The 19,345-nt window shown below is 52.9% G+C and overlaps 1 protein-coding gene across 1 annotated transcript; it reads left to right on the forward strand.

Moving 5' to 3' along the window:
* Nucleotides 1-3,587: 3,587 nt before the first annotated feature.
* MBOAT7 (membrane bound O-acyltransferase domain containing 7) lies at nucleotides 3,588-17,685 on the forward strand. Its single transcript, XM_006868117.1, has 7 exons — nucleotides 3,588-3,665; nucleotides 3,777-3,906; nucleotides 4,641-4,767; nucleotides 6,381-6,540; nucleotides 9,077-9,437; nucleotides 11,800-11,976; nucleotides 17,298-17,685. Exons 1-7 carry the CDS (start codon nucleotides 3,590-3,592, stop codon nucleotides 17,683-17,685), a joined length of 1,419 nt encoding a protein of 472 aa, XP_006868179.1. The 5' UTR covers nucleotides 3,588-3,589.
* Nucleotides 17,686-19,345: the final 1,660 nt, after the last annotated feature.

Here is a 19,345-nt window from a genome sequence, read left to right on the forward strand (position 1 = left end):
AATCGGGCTGGGAACCGGAAGGTCAGCAGTTCGAAACTACCAGCCGCTCCGTGGGAGAAAGATGAGGCTTTCTGCTCCTGTAAAGATTTATGGCCTCGGAAACCCTGTACAGACTCGCTATAAGTCGGAACCGACTCCACGGCACACAACCATATGCATGGTGGAGTATGATGGGTATGGCACTGTAGGACTGCTAGCCCCAGGGTCGGGCGCTCAAACCCACCAGCTGCTCCTCAGACACCCTATACAGGGTTGCTATGAGTCAGAACCGACTCTATGACACTTAACAGTTACAAGAATATATGCATGTGAAAGCTGGACAATTCATAAGACTGTGCATTGATGTATTTGAGTTGTGGTGTTTGGTGAGACTTCCTCTCTCGTACTTTGGATATATTATCAGGAGACACCAGTCTCTCTCTGGAGGACATCATGTTTGGTAAAGTGGAGGGTCAACGAAAAGAGAAGACCCTCAACAAGATGGATTGACACAGTGGTAACAGCAATGAGTTCAAGGATAACAACTGTAAGGATGGCACAAGACGGGCAGGGTTTCCTTCTGTTGTGCATAGGGGCGCTATGAGTCAGAACCAACTCTACTACGGCACCTAGCTATAGATTGCCAGGTCTTTCTGCTGAGATGCTTCTGGTGGACTCGAACTTCCAACCTTTCAGTTAGTAGCCCAGTGCACTAAGGGGTTATACCACCCAGGAACCCTAGGTCACACCCTCTTAACGAAGCTCAGACCTCGGGTCCTTCCCTGGTCAAACTTTTGGCCTCTGGGTCTCTTCTCGCTGGAAATCTGGCTCTCACAGTATGAAGCCCCGCCCCCACCGGACTCGTTCGTTATGGGATTGGCCCAATCCAAAGCCCCGCCTCCTCTAAAACGTAAGGAGTACGGGCTTTCGTATTTCTCGGCTAAAACGAATCTACTACCCCGCCCCCTGCAAACACAGGAGTCTAACGTTCTGACTTCTTGGTTCGGCCGAATCCGAAGCCCCGCCCTTACGAGCGCTGGGCTTCAGCGTTCGGTCGTTTTCGGCTACGGTTTATTGCACACTCTGAAGCTCCGCCTCTTCCGATCGCAGAAGTTCCCCCGTACGGGAATTTCTGTGCTATAGCCAAATCCTACAGCCCAAGGTCCCGCCGTTTGTTCTCTGCTCGAACGGGTTCACCCTACCTATGAACGCTCAGTCTGAGTCCTTATTTCCCTTGAGAATGTCCCGGCTTGTCTCTTCCTAAGAACCTACTCGTGGGACAGGCGGAACCGCGCTTACCTAGCGCACCACCCTATGCTTTTTCCCCACCCTGTAGACTCCCCTGCGTAAATCCTGTCTCCCAGCCAACTCGGCTCCCTTAGGCCATGATCCCCACCCACCCTTTCCAAAGTGGAACACCTTGGCCCAGCCCCTCACAGGCCCGCTGCAGCTGCTATGGGAAACGTTAATTACACTGGCCTCGTCCCCGCCCAGGGCCCTGCCTACTTTGGGTGGTGACGTAACTGGCTCCACCTTACGGGAATACGTCCATCACGCCTAAGTCTGTGACCCATCGGAGAGCTTTGCTGTCAGAGTTAAGCACTCAACTGCCGAGATGTCAGAGGTGTTCTCTATCCTGTAATGTCTTTATGAATCGGATTTGACTCAGACAATGGGGTTTTTTTTTTGGTGAAGTGGTCACACTTTACGCGTAAAACGAGGCTGACGTTAGCGTGTCCGCCTAGCTTTAAACCAGGGTCACGTGGGCCCGATTACTTCCGAAGTAAGCCGAAATTTGTGATCCCGCCTATATGGAACCGAGGACTTAAATTCCGATTATTCCCGAAGCAAACCGAAACTTGGGGCCCGCCTACAACCGAATAGAATTTACGTTTCCGATTGTTTCCGAAGTAAACCGAAGCCTGTGGTCTTCCCCTCCAAATTGTGAGCTCCAGCTCCAGACTCTTCCCAACGGAATTGGAAGCTCTAAACCCCGCCTCTTTCCGAACGCTCACCTCCAGACCTCGCCTCTTTCCCAGGTTCAATCCCGCTTCCCTTCTAACTAAGCCTGTGGCCCCGCCTCTTCCCTCCTGAAGCCCCGCCCCTACGTGCCTGCTGTCGGCTGCGCCCCCGCTCGGTAGATCCGGGACCCGGGGTCCAGCTGCGAACTTGTGCTCCCGGGTGGGCTCCTTCCCTGCCCAGCACAGAGCTCTGACGCTGTTGCTTTCCGCGCACCCGGACCCCCGAAAGCGAAGGCGGGGGCGTGCTGGGCAGGGGAGGCGTGGCCGGACTTGAGGGCCCCACGGACTGGGACTGCTCGGCCGCCTCCTGTCCCGGCGGCGCGGAGCCGCGGGCCCGGGTGGGTCGGGCACTCCGGGCATGCGTGGGGTCCAGCGAGTGAGGACGGGTCGTAGCGGGATGACGGGGTGCGGAGGCGACGGCCCCTGGAGCGCGGCGGAGCTTAGGGATGTCGTAACTGCCTGTGGGTTTGCGTGGGGTGGGATCGGAGCAGAGCCGGGGTGCATGGGACCTGTAGGGGCTGGTGAAGGAGGTCGATCTCGCGGATTGAGGTGGGAGAGGGACCCCGGAGCGCCCAGAGAAGGGTATACAGGAGGCTAGGACACCTCCAGGTCCAGGGCTGGGGTTCTGAATACCTGGGTTCTAAAAGAAAGGAAGACTCAAAAGTGGGGGTGTGGGGGTCCAGATTCCTGGATCTTAAAAGCAGGGGGCCGCTGGGAGATCTGGGCTCTCTAAGGAGGAGAGGGAGTCTGGAAACCTAGGTCTTCAATGAGGGAGAGGCTAAGAACCACCCCCACTAGAAGGTGGTTTCCTAGGAGGTCGAGGTAGGAGAGGGGCCTGCAGCTCCGAAAGAGGGCTAACAGGTGGCTTAATTTCCTCTGGGTCCAGAGCTAAGGGTCTGATACTGGAGTTCTCAAAGAGGTTGGTGCTGGGAGTTAAAAACAGGGGTAGTCTGGAGTCTTAGATCCTGGGCTTCAAACGGTGAGGGCCTTGTTTGGAGCTCAAAGGAGGGGGTCTTTAGAAACCTGGGTCCTCAATGGAGGAAGGCTGTCCTCACTGATAAGATAGGTGGAGGGGCATTCTTAAATTCCAGGTAGGAAAGGGAACTGAGAGCACCAAAAGAGAGGTAGGTGGGAGGTTCACATTGCTCTAAGGGTCCCATTATCTGGGTTCCCAAAGAAGAATGGGCTGGGGATTTAAGGGGGCCGGGGAGATTAAAATTCTTGGATCCTGGAACTAAGAGGGCCTGGAAGGACTGGATTCCTGGACTTTGGGAGGGGGAGGGGAGAGTGTTTGTTTCTGGATTCTCAAAGGAGGGGGGTCTAGAAACCTGGGTCTTCAATGAGGGTGTGTGGGAAGCTATGGTTTCCGGATTCTGGAATATTGCTGGGGACTGGATTACTGATCCTCAAGGAAGAGAGGGATGGAGGTCCTGAGTTCTCCAAAGAAAGGAGCTGAGGACCGGATTCTAGAATCCATGAAAATTTCAGACCAGTAGTGAGGTTCCTGCCTTCTTGGGTCCTGGGCGAGGGAGAGGGCTGGGGCGGGGCTCCTAGAGTCTCACCCTGAACTCCTGCCCCTCCCCCAGGCCATGTCCCCAGAAGAGTGGACTTACCTAGTGGTTCTCCTTATCTCCATCCCCATCGGCTTCCTCTTTAAGAAAGCTGGTGAGTCAAGTTCCCTCCCCAGCCGAAAGTAAGGGAGGGGAGCCTGGGCAGGGGAGGGAGGGAGGGGTCACCTGAAAGATTCTAGGCTTATGCTGTCTCTCTCCCCTGCAGGCCCCGGGCTGAAGCGATGGGGGGCGGCAGCTGTGGGCCTGGGGCTCACCCTCTTCACCTGTGGCCCCCACACCCTGCATTCTGTGGTCACCATCCTGGGGACCTGGGCCCTGATTCAGGCCCAACCCTGGTGAGAGTCTGATGTGGGGAGAGAACTAGGTTGTCTCCTCTGCTTTTCTTCTCCTGCCTTTTTATGTGTCCTGAGCCCTGTTGATGCAGTGTATTAAGCATTGGACTGCTAACCGCTTGGTCAGTGGTTCAAATGCACCAGTGGCTCCAAGGAAGAAGATGAGGCTGGCTGCTCCTATAAAGATCCACAGCCTTGGAAACCCCACAGAGCAGTTCTACTCTGTCCTGGGGGGGTTGCAATGAATTGACATGGACTCTGTTGGCATTGGGTTTGGCTTTGCAGTATGTGCCCCAGATTCCATTGTCTTTTAATTCATGTTTGCACGAACTTTTTGAAGCACCCTTGTGACAGGACACACCACTCTTATCTGTCCTTCTGTGTTTCTCTCTGGCTCTTTTCTGTCTTTCTGTTTCCCTGTGTTTCTCTTTGTCTCGTATCTTGGGCTCTGAATCATGGAGGTAAAGAACTGAAAGCCTTTGTCTGAACTCTTTAACCCCTTTCCCTTCTCTTTGCTCTGCGAGGGGCTGCACCTCTTCCTCTTCCCAACCTTCATCACACTCATCCTGTCCTCGCCTCCCTCCCTCCCTCCCATGCTCCCTGCCCCATCTCCCCTCTTCTCCCCCATTCTCTATCTCTGCTGGCGGTGGGGGAAGGAGGGGTTGGAGGTAGCCTGCAGTCTGAAGCTGGTGGGGCTGGGGAGGCAGAGGCTGAGGCCCCTCCTGTCTCTGTCCCAGCTCCTGCCACGCCCTTGCCCTCGCCTGGACCTTCTCCTATCTCCTGTTCTTCCGAGCGCTCAGCCTCCTGGGCCTGCCCACACCCACACCCTTCACCAATGCTGTGCAGCTCCTGCTCTCGCTGAAGGTCAGACGTGGGGCCCGCTCCTCCCTGTGGACTCCATAACGTCCCTCCTCCAACTGGGCTGGGGTTCATTTCCACTGCCAGGGGAGAGGCAGGCCTTTATCTCCTAGACACCCTTGGGTGGGTCAGGAATTCCCCTCTCAGACACCCCTGGGAATAGGGTTCCCCTTTCAGGTAGCTTTGTAGGAGGCAGTCTTCACCTGCCCGCTGTTGTGGGGTGAAGAAACAGCACAAGTCTCATACATGACAGGTGCCATGTGGTGTTTGCAATGCTAGCCGCTGTGCTGGGTGATCTGCCGGTGGTTCTCCTTGCACCCTTGTTGCCACTGGTAGTTGCCGATGGCCGGTTCTACTCTGACACACATGGAGTTGCCAGCAGTCAGAACCAACTCGGTTCAGTGTCCACTGAGTTGGGTGGTAAATACAGGAAGAAGGGAACAAACTTGAGAGATGCAAGGCTGTGCATTTGGAGAACAGTGTAGCTTTCTGGTCTCGGCCAATTGTTTAGCTTATTTCGTAAAGACTGTTGGCTTTGAGTATTAAACTCTTGTAGGACCTAGCTATGGAGTCCTGGTATGGCACTGTGGGTTAATGTGTCAGACTGCAAAGTCATTTGAACTACAAAATTAGTGGTTCAAGGTCACCAGCTGCTCCTTGGAAACACTATATAGGGTCGCTATGGGTTGGAGTCCACTTGACGGCACTTAACAATAACAACATAGGAATCAAGGAGCCCTGGTAGTGTAATGGGTTACACATTGGGCTGCTAAACACGAGGTCAGCTGTTCGAATCCAACAGCCACTCCACTGGAGAAAGATGAGGCTTTCTGCTCCTGCAAAAACGGATGGCCTCGGAAACCCTATGTACTGACTCAGCCCACACTGCGCACAGCAGCATCCGCATAGGGATCAAATTGACAACAGTAACTTGAAAGGTTTGATAAGAACCTCAAGGGCCAGTGGTTGGTCTTCCCCGGGGAGGAACAACTTAAGAGAAGAAGGCTGAGAATGGTGGCACCCAAGAACATCATCAGTGTCACAGATTGTCCGCGTCGAAACTTGAATTGATGCATGTTCTGTGTGAGAGAGCTTCTGAAATGTTGTAGGAAAATCCCCATGATCTTTTCATTCCATTTTCTCAAACTTCTTGAAACCCCTTGTATATTCTGGACAATGCAATGAATTATGAGGAAAAAAAGAGAAAACCTATGGAGTAGAGTTCAGAATCGACTTGATGACTACCATAGGATAAGCATTGGACTGAACCACAAGGTCGGCAGTTCAAACCCATCAGCTGCTCTTTGGAAACCCTACACAGGGTCTCTATGAGTAGAAACCAACTTGACGGCACTTAACAACAACAACCAGACAAACATTTGACTGACTGACGTGAGATAGAAACCGTACATAGCTGTTCTGACTTACGTATGAATTCGCCTTAAAGACAGCCAGGGACAGAACTCAGTTGTAGTCTGGGACTGCCAGTACAGATAAACTCCTCAGCAGCCTTTGCCTGCCTGTCTGTCAGCCCCAGAGGCTGCTGGGAGTGGTAGTTGAAGGGAGGCAGGCATCACCCAGGGTCTGGCCTGACCCTCTGCCACGCCCCTTCCTCCCAGCTGGTGAGTTTGGCCAGTGAAGTGCAGGACCTCCACCTGGCTCAGAGGAAGGAGATGGCTGTGGGCTTCAGCAAGGGCCCCACCTTAGGGCTCCTCCCCGATGTGCCTTCCTTGATGGAGACGCTCAGCTACAGCTACTGCTACGTGGGAATCTTGACAGGTAAGCAAGCCTGGCCCTTCAGGGCTGCCCCTCGTCTATCTTCCTCTGTGTCCATCCTGTGTCTGAATTTGGTGCCTCTTTTGTGTTCTCACCCTGCCCTGCGTTACCTCCGTCCTAGAATCTACTCTGCGTGCGTCTCACGACCAGGCTGTGTCTGACTCTCACACTGACCCCAGAGCTCCACTGGAGAAGTGCTCTTTTCTACCTAAATGATTCTCTGCTTTTCTCGTTGGGTGCCATCGAGGCAATTCTAACTCGTGCGATAGAATCAGACTGACCCCTAGGATCTTCTAGCCAGTAATTTTTACAAGAGCCAGATCTTTCTCCTGAGGAGCACCTGGGTGGGTTTGAACTACCAACCTTTTAATTAGCCCGAGTGCTTAACAGTTGCACTGCTAGGGCTCACCCCCTTGTAGCTTACTAGGAGCAAACAGGAAACTGAGATAAAGGAGGAAAGAATGTATATAGTAAAACCTGTGAAAACCTGAACCTATGTAAGATGGAAACCTGTCAGAGACGAAAAAGTCCGATATTATCCACTGTGACAAGAGCTCGAAAAATGGTTCAAGACTGCACCTTTTCAAAGGCAGAACTCTTGTAAGACTTGGGAAAACACGGTAGTCCCTCTCACAGGTTTCACTGTACAACTTGATGTTCCCGCCACCAAAGGAACAACCTTGTGGCTTGCTAGACCTAAGGGCAACAGTTCGAGCCCACTAGCAGCTCCTCAGGAAAAAGATGAGGCCTTTTAGTCCCATAAAGATTGACAGCCTTGGAAACCGTATACAAGGTTGTTATGAGTCGGAACCAACTCTACCATTCATGTTTGCCACATAATGAGCTAGTCTTTTTTTTTTTTTTAATAACCACTTCATTGAGTTAAAATCGCATACCGTACAATTTACCCATTTAAAGCTCAGAGTTTAACGGTTTTTATAGGCTCTGAGGGGGCGTCAACAAATTGGTGGAAAAATTCCATGATCTCGAATTCCATTTTATCATGAATTTTCTGAAGCCCGCTCGTATTCACAGAGTTGTGCGGCCATCACTACAATGTAATTCCAGAGCAATTTCTTCATCCCCCAAAGAAAGCCCGTCCCTTCCCATTTGGCTTCTGATGCATGGCGACCCCAAGCACCAACAGTCCTTCCTGCATCATCCCCACAAACAATTGCAGATGGGACCGCTGCGATCCGTAGAGTTCTCCCTGAAGGATTTTCAGAAGTAGACCGCCAGGTCTTTGTTAGTCTAGAAGTTCCACTGAACGTGTTCAGCGCCATAGCAACACGCAGGCCTCCAGTGACAGACGGGTGGTAGCCGCACGTGAAGTGACTAGACGGGGAATCAAACCCAGGTCTCCTGCACAAAAGGCGAGAATTCTACCCCTAACCCACCACCGTTTCCCTTCCATCCGCTGACGGCCACTAGCCTTTCTCTATAAATGTACCTCTTCTGGAGACATTGTTTTTTAAATCATATTTTATTACGTTTTGGAGACAGTTTACACAGTACATTAGGTACCCATTTGACAGTTTCTATACAGTTTGCTCATGATGTCAGTTTCTCCCCAACATCCGCTTTTCACTACATTCTGTTTGTTCCATTTCCGGTACTCTGGTTTCTCTGGCTCGTTATCTTCTCATCGTAAGTTTTACAGTAATTGTTGGCCTTTCAGTGGACAGACAAACAGAGTCAGACAATATCTGATCTTTTGTGAATACATAAGCTTTCCTAACACGTGTCCACTCCTGTCAATCTGTACTATCAGACGATATCGAGTCTTTCGTAAACATAGGAGCTTTTTAAACAGCTGTCCACTCCTGTGAACCTCCACACCTCCCTCCCTGGCTTAGACCATCATCATGTCTTCTCTAAATGGCTGCTTCTGTCTCCTCTTATCCATTACTGTCCCCCTTCAAACCCATGTTCCTTCACTCAGCAGCCCAGGCATCTGGTTCAAGGGTGGATTGCAGCCCACACTTACCTGTCAGAAAGGCCCCCAGTGGTTTCCTGTTGCACTCAGTGCCTGCAGGGTCCTGGGGACCGGCTTGCTGCCTTGTTCTCCTGTGACTCATTCATACTGAGGACTTCCTCCACCTCTCTGAGTCCTGTCTGTCTGTCTGTCTGTCTGCCTCTCCCCTCCTAGTTCTATGGCTTGTCTTGTCAGTATCTCCTTTTGTCATTCTCGCTCTAATTTTCTGGCCCTCTATCTCTGTTTCCTTCCCTCTTCTTTCTTTCCTGGGTTTTTTGTCTCCTTTTCTGAGGTTCTCTCTCCCCTCGCCCTCCATCCCGCCCCTCAGGGTCTCCATCTCCCCCTTGGGATTTCACCCTCACCTCAGAGTCTCCTCCCCAGGATTTCCAACTCCCCCTTCAGGGTCTCCGCCCCTTCCCCTCATACTTGCCCATCCCCTAGTCTCTGCGCCCCGCCTCCCCTCAGCCCCCAAGTCTCTGGCCCCTTCCTCTGAGTCCTGAGCTGCGCCCCTCGCCCTCGCCTCTGGGACAGGGCTCTCACCACCTGCCCTCCTCCCCGCCACAGGCCCGTTTTTCCGCTACCGCACCTACCTGGACTGGCTGGAGCAGCCCTTCCCGGGGGCCGTGCCCAGCCTACGGCCCCTGCTGCGCCGAGCCTGGCCGGCCCCGCTCTTTGGCCTGCTCTTCCTGCTCTCCTCCCACCTCTTCCCACTGGAGGCCGTGCGCGAGGACGCCTTCTACGCCCGCCCGCTGCCCGCCCGCCTCTTCTACATGATCCCCGTCTTCTTCGCCTTCCGCATGCGCTTCTACGTGGCCTGGATTGCGGCCGAGAGCGGCTGCATTGCCGCCGGCTTCGGGGCCTACCCTGTGGCCGCCAAAGCCCGGGCCGGGGCCGGCCCCACCCTCCAATGCCCACCCCCCAGCAGGTCAGGCGGCGGGCGGGAGGCTCCCCAAGACCCACCTGGCCCCATCACCAAGGGCTGGCCCTGCCTCTAGGAGCCAGGAGAGCGGGGAGCAGGGGGGTCAGGTTCACCAGCTGGTGTTAGCGGAGCGTCGCCGCGGTAGGGAACCCGAACTCCTCATAACTCCGAAGCCCCTCATTCTAGCGCTGTCGCCCTTCGTTTTTCGTCCGTGGTACCCCCATGTGTGTCAGAGTAGAAAAGACCCCCAGGGTTTTCAAGGCTGTGATCTTTCAGAAGCAGATTGCCAGGCACCTCTGGGTGGGTTCGAACCATTGACTTTCCCGCTGGTCGTTTGGGCCACGCAGGGACTCCGTAGTGGAGAGCTGCTTGCGGTTGCCAAGGAAGAGGAAGGTGGTGCCCCTCTGTTGCCATGGACGTATCACCCCATAACCAGGTTGTCCCTGGTTGCTAGGGATACCACTGTTGACCATGATGGAGGACTTTGGTTGCTAGGCTACCTACTGACCCTGGCGCATGCGAAGTAGGGTCTCTGGTAACCATGAGCTGCCCCTTCTACCTGGAAGGGTTGCTTTTTGCTGCTACAGGAACAGCAGCCCATTCAGCCAAGCTCTATGTGGAGGCCAGTGGCGCCTGTACAGAGAGCACCGTTCAGTTACCCTCTCTGTCCCTGAGAAATGAGCAGGTCCTCTAGAGGAAGGTGTACCAACCACCCTGGTAACCACGGACGCCTTCCTCCCGTTGCTGAGGAACAGAACTCCTTCAACTATGGTTGGCCCTGGTTGCTAGTGATCATTGTTCTTAGCATCTTTGTTGCCAAGTGTTGGGTGGCTTGGTCCCTTTCAATTCATATAGTAACCCCACGTGACAGAGTAGAACCGCCTCACAGGGTTTCCTGGGGTGTCATCTTTACAAGAGCAGATGGCCAGGTGTTTCTCTCAAGGAGCTGTTAGGTGGGTTTGAACTGGTGACCTTAAGGTTAGCAGCCTAGCAGGCAAGCGCTTAACCACTGCACCACCATGGCTCCTTTTCTGAGACTAAACCAAACCAAACCCATTGCCGTTGAGTTGATTCCGACTCAGCTTCCCTGTGAAAGCAGAGCACCAGGCAGGGCTCCTTCCTAGCACCTTGACTGCTAGGGAAATAGAACTGCTAGTCACCAAGGGCTCTTGTTGCTAGGGAAGCATCACCCTCGATGTGTTACTGGGGAAATGGTACCCCTAGCAACCAGAAGTAGGTGGAGGCCTCTCCTGAGCAACCTTACTTAGCCAGATGACGTCCTCTGAGGTTAAGACAGGGTAGCAGCTTAAAGTGTCAATTATGACCTGCTCCTTGGGGCCAGGGTCCAACCGTTCTGTATCCACTCTATCCTGTATCCATTGCTTTCCAAGTCAATTCCAACTCAGCAACCCAATAGGACAGGGTCTCCAAGGCTGTCATCCATATGGGCACAGACGGCCTCCTTTCTCCTGTGGAACTGTCGATGGTTCGAACCACCAACCTTTCGGTTAGCAGCTGAATGTTTATGCCACCAGGGCGCCTTGTACCATTCCCTAGCAATCGTGAACTGCCGTTCTGATGGGCAAGTAGCTCCCCATGTCAACTTGTCACCACTGCCCTAGTGACCAGGGGCTGACCTCCAATTATAAGGAAGTTGTCCCCCAGAAGCTGTACGGATGGCTCCCCTCCTTTCGAGCAGCTGTCTAGAGGTCACATGGGCCAAGGATATTCCCCAGAACTGGGAGCTTTGGCACCAGTGACCCAGCTGGAGATGACACGTCTCCAACAACCAGGAAAAGGCCCTTGCCCAGAGCTGTTCAAAACACAAAGGTCTTATTGCTAAGGAATACCCTTTTCCTAGTAACAGGCCATGGAGGTGTCATGTGGGCCCAGAATGTCTCCCCCTAGCAACCAGAAGCTACTTTGTTGTTAGGGGTGATGCTTCCATAGCAACCGCAGTGTCAGATAGTCTGGGCAGGACTTTACTGGATCTAGTAGACTATGCTACCTGCGAAGGTATGAATTATTCCTATACGGGAGCCCAGTGAAGGGTCAGGCTGCTAAGCTACACGTCCTTAGGAACCAGAGTCTTCTGAGACTCTCCATAGCTGGCGCAGGTCCTGTTACCAAGAGGAGAACCCCACTGTTGGTGAATTGGGTTCCTTCATCGCCCTCCCCCCAAGGCTCCCTCTGGACTCCCCTCTCCTTTTGCCCAAGCTAGTCCAATGGCCATCAAGCTGTTGTTGCCTGGCCACATCCCCCTCCTTAGCTTCCGTCTGGGGCTGGGACAGGAGCAGGCATTGGGAGGGGGCCTGGCTAAGCTGCATGTCTGTCCCCCACCCTCAAACTCCACCCCCCCACCCCCCAGTCCGGAGAAGGCGGCCGCCCTGGAGTACGACTATGAGACCATCCGCAACATCGACTGCTACGGCACGGACTTCTGCGTGCGGGTGCGGGATGGCATGCGGTACTGGAACATGACAGTGCAATGGTGGCTGGCGCAGTATATCTACAAGAGTGCACCCGCCCGCTCCTACGTCCTGAGGTGAGCCTACTAGTGAACTACATCTCCCAGCAGATCCTGAGGCAGCCTCTGGTTTCCCTGGCTGGACCTCTGGCCAAGAGGCTCATGGGAGTTGTAGTTTTTTGGCCATTTAGGACTCCCCCCTCCCCCCCCCCAGACTTCTGAGGTAAGTGGTTTACCTCCTCTGTGTGCCTCAGTTTGTACTGCTGAAAAATGGTCAACTTCATTTGATAGAAGTGGTGTTCTGGAGAGGATTCAGCCTGTGGACTTGGGAGCTAGACTTTTGAGAACCTTGGCCCCACTGACTGCTGATAACCTTTGGACGAGTTAGTTGCCCTGGGGGTCCCTCCTGATCGTTCCCTCAGCTGTTACCTGTTTCACAGGTTGATGTGAAGATTGAGTGGGATGAAGCGTGAAAAAGACTTTAAGTGAGGCCTCACTAAGCCAGAGAGCTTCACAAAGTTTGTGGGAAAATGGAATGAAAAGAATGGAATTTTTCCATGAACTTTTTGAAGCTTCTCATATATTACACACACACACACACACACACACACACACACTAAAACCAAACCGTCACCCTTGAATCAGTCCCAGTTCCTGGTGACCCCATGTGTGACAGAGCATTCTCTTGACTAATCTTCATGGGAGTCGATCACCAACCACGTCTTCCTTCTGTGGCGCTGCTGGGTGGCTTTGAACCACCAACCATTAGGTTAGTGCTGTGTGCACTACCACGTTTCAGTGCCTGTCCTTTTTTAGCTGTTTGTTGAGTGGAGACTTTGTGCCACAAGGTGTTGTCTCTTAGAGATCAAACACTGTAAATACAGACCTGTGTCATCCCCGAAACTGAGGCTCAGAGAAGCTAAGTAACTTGCCGGGTATCACTCCGCCTGGCTCGAGCTGCCAGGGGAGGCCAGGTCACACCATGACACCTCTTATGACAGATGCACCAGTGCAGCTAGACCACCTGCTTGAGTGATTGGGTTTACCTTTGAAGCTCACTGTGTCTGACCGGGCATGGAGAACGGAATGGAGGTGGGAAGGGCAGGGAGAAGACATATTTGGAGACTGTGTGGATGTTCAGGGGGCAGATGACACCTTTGGATAAGGACCAGTGGCCCAGAAGTGGACTGGACCCAATGATGGGTGTGAGGGAGTGAGGGGATGGCTGTGAACCATCCTGAGAAGGGAGAATGGCGAGGATGAAGAATAAGGTCCCTGGTTGGCATACATGGTTTGTGCCCAACTGCTACCTGAAAGGTTTGTGGTTTGAATTCACCATGCCCAGAACAGAAGAAGGCTTGACCGTATGCTTCCAGAAAGACTGCTGCTGTTAGGTGTTACCGAGTCCATTTCAACTCCTAGCAACCCTATGTGTGACCGAGTAGAACTGCCCTATAGGGTTTTCTAGGCCGTCATCTTAAGGGGGAGAGCTGTGGTGTGGCGCTGGAGGATCAGCACTGACCTGCTAACCACAAGGTTGACAGTTCAAACCCACCAGCTGCTCCTCGGAAACCCTATACAGGGTTGGCTATAAGTCAGAAGTGACTTGACGGCAGTTAACAACAGCGTCTTAAGGTTGGTTGAATGCTCAGCTGCCATCGGAAAGGTCTTGGATTCAAGCCCATCAGGAGTTCCAGGGTTAAAAGTCGTGGCAATCTAGTTTTATAAAGATGACAACCTTGGAAAGTTAAGGGGCACTTCCACTCTGTGGTGCATGGGGTCGCCAGGTCACATGGACTCAGCCGTAACTGACAGCAGAATGCAGAGTTGGAGGTGGGTGTAAGCTCACTAACTTGGAGAAGAAACCACTGGGGTTCCAGCTGGGGTTATTGGAGAGGCAGCAGGTTATGTGATTCTGGCGCTTAGGGGAAGGGTTGGTGTTACTAGTAAACACTTGCAATACAGGTGATATTTAAAGCTTAGGACTGAGGGCCAGGTCAGTGACCAAGGCATGCCAGTGTTTAGACCAGCAGGCCACAACAGGGGCAGTTTTTGTACAGGTCTAGAGGCATTTTTGAAGTCGCTTGTGGGAGTATGACTGGTACACGGTGAGTAGAGAACCTTACTGTCAACAGGACAGTCCTGTTAGGGATTGAATTGCATCCCCTCCAAATACATGTTGTAAATCCAACAGAAAGGTCAGCAGTTTGAACCCACCAGCTGCCTCCAGGGAGAAAGATTTATAGCCCCAGAGACGCCAGGAGCTGCTCTGCTCTCTACGGTTCCTGTAAGGCCGAGGAGTTGGAATTGATTCGACCTCTGTGGCTTGGGTCTGGTTTTTGGTATATCTGTGGTTATAACCAAGGAGCTCTGGGGACACAGTGATGGGCTGCTACCTGCAAGGTCAGCGGTTCAAACCCACTAGCCGCTCAGTGGGAGAAAGATGAAGCAGTCTGCTGTCGTAAAGATTTACAGTCTCGAAAACCGTAAGGAGCAGTTGGGCTCTGTCAGTAGGGTCTGGACTGGATGGCGGTGGAGAGATGGTGGTCTCACTTGGGAATGAGGTTTCTTCATTACGTTAATAAGGCAACAGCTTTAGTGTAATGTGTGTCTGAGTTGTGCCAACTCATAGTGACCCTGTATGGGGTTCCCAAGGATGTCAATCTTTATAGGAGCAGAAAGCCTCATCTTTCTCACATGGAGCAGCTTGTGGATTCAAACTGCTGACCTTGTGGTTAGCAGCCAGTAACGTACTGCCCCACCAGCACCCTTTTGATTAGAAGAGAACGAATTAAGCTGGCAGCAAGTAGGCAGAGATGGGGGAGACAAATGCCAGGCCACATGATCACCAAGGAATAGAAACCCAAAGAGACCAGACTTTCTAGAAAGTCACACTTCGGTTTCATAAACTGAGGAAATAAATTTCTGTTTGTTAAAGCACCCGTCCTCCCATGTTTCCACTACAGCAGCCCCAGACACGTGAGACAGTCCCCAAACAAAGAATGGTCTGGCGCAAGACGTCAGAGATGTTACTGGTGCCGAGGTCAAGTAACCCTCGTGTAGACAGACGGAGGAAGCCAGCTGAGGAGACAGACAAGTAGCCGCCAGTGGGATAGGAGAGTCCCAGTGGCTATTCCTGAGCCAAGGAAACCCTGTGTTTAAGGCATGGGGCGGCCGGGGGAGGGGGGTCATTGTGAGAGTCAGCGAGATGAAGACTAGCACCCAGGAGCACTGTGCACCTGTGAAAAATTGTTACATGAGACCAGACAGTCAACAACAATGCAACCTATGACAGCTAGAACTTGACGGGACTGTCTTGATAGCCCAGGTCTCACAAGTTTTCCAGCTTTGCAGACTTTACTGTGCTTTTTAAACAAAGGGGGGAGGGTGTAGGGAAACTAGATGAATGGAAATGGAACAACCAGAATGCAAATCATGAGAACGTACCCAATGTCACTGAACAACTTGTAGGAATTGTTGAGTCGAACCTACTGAGCTGTTATATAAGAGCTTCACCAAAGGCACACACACAAAAATTACTTTAAAAAATCTATTGATAGGCACACTTCATTTTACTGCACTTGGCTCAAGTCCACTTTTTTTTTTTACAAATTGAGGGTTTGTAGCAGCCCTGCATTGAGCAAGTGTGTCGGTGTCATTTTCCCACCAATCCATGCTCACTTCATGTCCCTCTGTCCCATTTTGATTATTCTCACGAGGTCGCGAAATGTTTTATCACGCTGTCACCCACTTCACATACTACAGCCCAGGCCAGCGTAACTTCCAGATGCACTGCGGGTGTTGGTAAGCACCTGGGAGTCCGTTTCAACGCACAGCGTCCTTTTGCAGAAGCAGAAAGCCTCATCTTTCTGCCAAGGAGTGGCTGGTGGGCTCGACTCACCGACCTGGTGATTGGCAGACCAGTGCTTGCCACACTCGCTTTATGGCAGTGATCTGGAACCAGCCCACAGCATCTCTGAGGTCTGCCTGTAAATAGGAAGGGAGGGATGCAGGTAGGGCCAAGGCCGAAGTCTCCGGTCAGCTTGAGGGGCGTCCCTTGGGTGAGTGGACGGCAGTGGATTCGGGGTCACATCGTCTTTGGAAGGCAGTCACGGTCCAGGGGAGGAGGAAGCCAGTGGTCACTTGTGTGCACTTGCTGGACTTCGGATGCCCGGGAGCAGTCAGTGTACCCCTCACAGCTTCATTTTCATTTCTTACCTTGACTGTGAATTGGGTGAAGGTTTACAGAGCAGATTCATTTTCCATTCAATGCGGATACATTTTGTGTCCCCTCACTGGTCACTGTGAAACACCACTTGGCCCACTTCCTCGCTGCCTTTCCTCCTTTTCTAACGCTTCTGAACTTTGTCCTCAAATGGCTGAGTGTTCTAAGGATTGCTTACTTCCATAGTGGTGGTGTTTTTGTTAATTCTTCATGGGCTCTTGATTTGGTGCCGACTCAACTCAGTGACCCTATATAGGGAGGGTTTCCAAGGAGCGGCTGGTGGGCTTGAACTGCCAGCCTCGAAGTTAGCAGTGCAGTTTCTATACTTGTTTATTGTTTGACTGGAAAGGAACCTCAGGGGTGACTTCAGGCCTGAAGGATGGCTAGGTTTCTGGGGTTTTGAGAGGGCTGGCCTTATTTATGGGTCCCCGAAGAAGGAAGGCCTACAGACTGGAGACTCAGGCAGTGGGTCTCAAGCCTTAGCCTGCCTCAGACTCAACTAGAGAACTTGTTACAAAACAACCACACTGGTCCCACCTGAGCCCCTGGTGGGGCCAGAGTGGGGGGCCTAGAATTTACATTTCAAACCAGTCCCCAGGTGGCATTGATGCTGAACCAGCCACCTCACTGGACTGAGGAATTAGAATTCCATCTGGGGGAACTGGGGTCTTAGGACGAAAACCATAGAACTTACAGGAAAAGAGAATGCAAGATTCTGGATGGGGAACTGGGGGCTCCTGTGTTCATGAAGGAGGCAGATACCCACAGCCTCCTTGAATCCTCAGGAGGTAAAGTAAAGGCCCTACGGTCTAGGTCTAAGGGAAGAGGGTGCAAGACAGGCGCTCCACACACACACACACACACACACAGACACACACACACACCACCCCATCCCCGGTCTGATGGAAGGAGGGGCTGGGTGACTTCTGGGTTTGAGGGTGGAGGGGTCTGATCTGAATTTCTGTCTGAGGGAGGAGGGGGCAGGGGCTCTCGCCCTAGACTTCTGGGTCTAAGGGAGGAGAGTGAGTGGGCAGGACACCTCTAAGTCTGAGGGAGGAGGGGTCTGGGAGCCAGGACTCCTGGGTCTCAGGGAGGAGGGGTTAGGGGTCGGGACACCCACTGGGGTCTGAAGGGGCCAGGATTCCCCGGTCCTGACTCGCAGGTACCCCCACAGGAGCGCCTGGACGATGCTGTTGAGCGCCTACTGGCATGGCCTCCACCCTGGCTACTACCTGAGTTTCCTAACCATCCCGCTGTGCCTGGCGGCCGAGGGGCGGCTGGAGTCTGCCTTGCGGGGGCGCCTGAGCCCAGGGGGCCAGAAGGCCTGGGACTGGGTACACTGGTTCCTCAAGATGCGCGCCTATGACTACATGTGCATGGGCTTCGTGCTGCTCTCGCTGGAGGACACGCTCCGCTACTGGGCTTCCATCTACTTCTGTGTCCACCTGCTGGCCCTGGCGGCCCTGGGGCTGGGGCTGGCGCTGGGAGGAGGCAGCCCCAGCCGCCGGAAGGCCGCGCCCCAGGCCTCGGGCCTCACCCCAGAAAAGCTCCGCGAGGAGTGAGCTGCTGCGATCTGCCCTGGCCACCACCCAACCACCGCGCTTTCCCCGGGAAATGCCATACACCACACCAGGCTGCTGTCTCCGCCCCCAGAAGAGAGTCCTGACGGGGTACGGTCCCTTTGCCCAGGCTTTCACTTCATGGGAGCAAAGCTGGGGTTCCGCCCACCTGCTTTCCAGTCCTGAGTCTCACCCACCCCTCCTGTTAAAATCAAGGGATCGCCCAGAGAGCCCCCTGTACCTGCTTCAGGACCACCCACATCCAGACAGTGCAACCCCACCCCCAAACCTCAGGGACTGCTGGGGAAGGGGGTGCCCCGCACACAGTCCTTTAATGTGGAGCCTCAGTGTGGGATGAGGAACTAAAGGACCAGGCTCCAGGAGTGGAGGACCCTCTTGTTCTCATCTCTTTCTGCCCCATTTTTATCTCATCAAATCATTTTAAGAACTGGAAGGGGATAAACTTCCGGTTCCATGGAGGGGAAACTGAAGTGCGGACTACCAGGATTTCCAGGATTCGTGACCGCCATCTCCTTAACGCTACTGTCTGAGCCACGGCAGGGTCCCTATAACCCCCGTGATCCTCTTGTCCTGGGCCCAAGTTGAAAGAGGGTCAGTGTTTAAATCGTTCCCAATAAAGTGTTGCACAAACAACTGTGTGTGTGTGTGTATCTCTGGGGAGAGCCATGGCCTGTCACTGCTGAATTCCAGCACCTTGGAACAAAGCTAAGGCGTTCGGGGCGTGTGTGGTTAAGTATTTGGCTGCTACCCAAAAGGTCAGCAGTTCAAACCCATGTACTGCTCCAAAGGAGATGCAGAAATGGCTTTGGTAAAGACAGCTTTAAAGGTCCTATGGGGCCACTAAGCCCTTGCCCTGTAGACCCACTGCCTTAGGTCTCTAGTGCAGCTTTAAGAGAAAGCCCACAAACGGGGCCTTTAACAGACTCACTCTCATCAGTTATGGGGCCGGAAGCCCACGGTCAGGGCAGTGACTCCAGAGGAAGCCTTTCTCTCAGCTCTGAAGGAAGCTTCTTGTCTTTTGTGAGCGTGTGCTCCTGGACGATCTTGATGTCACTTTGCTGTTACTACGTGCTGTCAAGTCGGTTCCAACCCATAGTGACCCGGTTTCCAAGGAGCGGCTGGTGGTTTTGAACCAGCAGCCCTTTGGTTAGCAGTCCAAGGCTTCCCCTACAGCACCACACTTAGCACCTCTCTTCCCCCATCTCTGTTTCTTAGTTTATGTTGAATTTATTTTATGTCTCAAGAGATTAACTCAAGATAGTGGTTACGAATCGGGCTGCGAACCTTAAGGTCAGCGGTTCGAAACTACCAGCTGCTCCGCGGGAGAAAGATGAGGCTTTCTACTCCCGTAAAGATTTACACCCTCGGAAACCCTATACAGGGTCGCTATGGGTCGGAACCGACTCGATGGCACATAACAACAACAAAAACAATATAAACTATACTGATCCCACCTCGTTAACATAAAGACAAAAGCAAAAAAATAAAACTGCCATTGAGTTTCCAACTCATAGCGACCCTCGGGAGGGTTTCTGAGGCTGTACATCTTTATGGGAGCAGAGAGCCTCATCTTTCTCCTGCGGAACGGCTGCTGGGTTTGAAATGTCAACCTTGACATTAGCAATCCAGTGCTTATCCTACA

The sequence above is a fragment of the Chrysochloris asiatica genome, unplaced genomic scaffold, assembly GCF_000296735.1.
Source record: "Chrysochloris asiatica unplaced genomic scaffold, ChrAsi1.0 scaffold00116, whole genome shotgun sequence".
In the NCBI taxonomy this organism is placed as follows: domain Eukaryota; kingdom Metazoa; phylum Chordata; class Mammalia; order Afrosoricida; family Chrysochloridae; genus Chrysochloris; species Chrysochloris asiatica.

Coding starts and splice junctions, on each gene's coding strand:
- MBOAT7 (XM_006868117.1), top strand. CDS start 3,590: ATGTCCCCAGAAGAGTGGACTTACCTAGTGGTTCTCCTTATCTCCATC. Junction 6,541..9,076: donor CTACGTGGGAATCTTGACAG/GTAAGCAAGCCT, acceptor TCCCCGCCACAG/GCCCGTTTTTCCGCTACCGC. Junction 9,438..11,799: donor CAATGCCCACCCCCCAGCAG/GTCAGGCGGCGG, acceptor CCCACCCCCCAG/TCCGGAGAAGGCGGCCGCCC.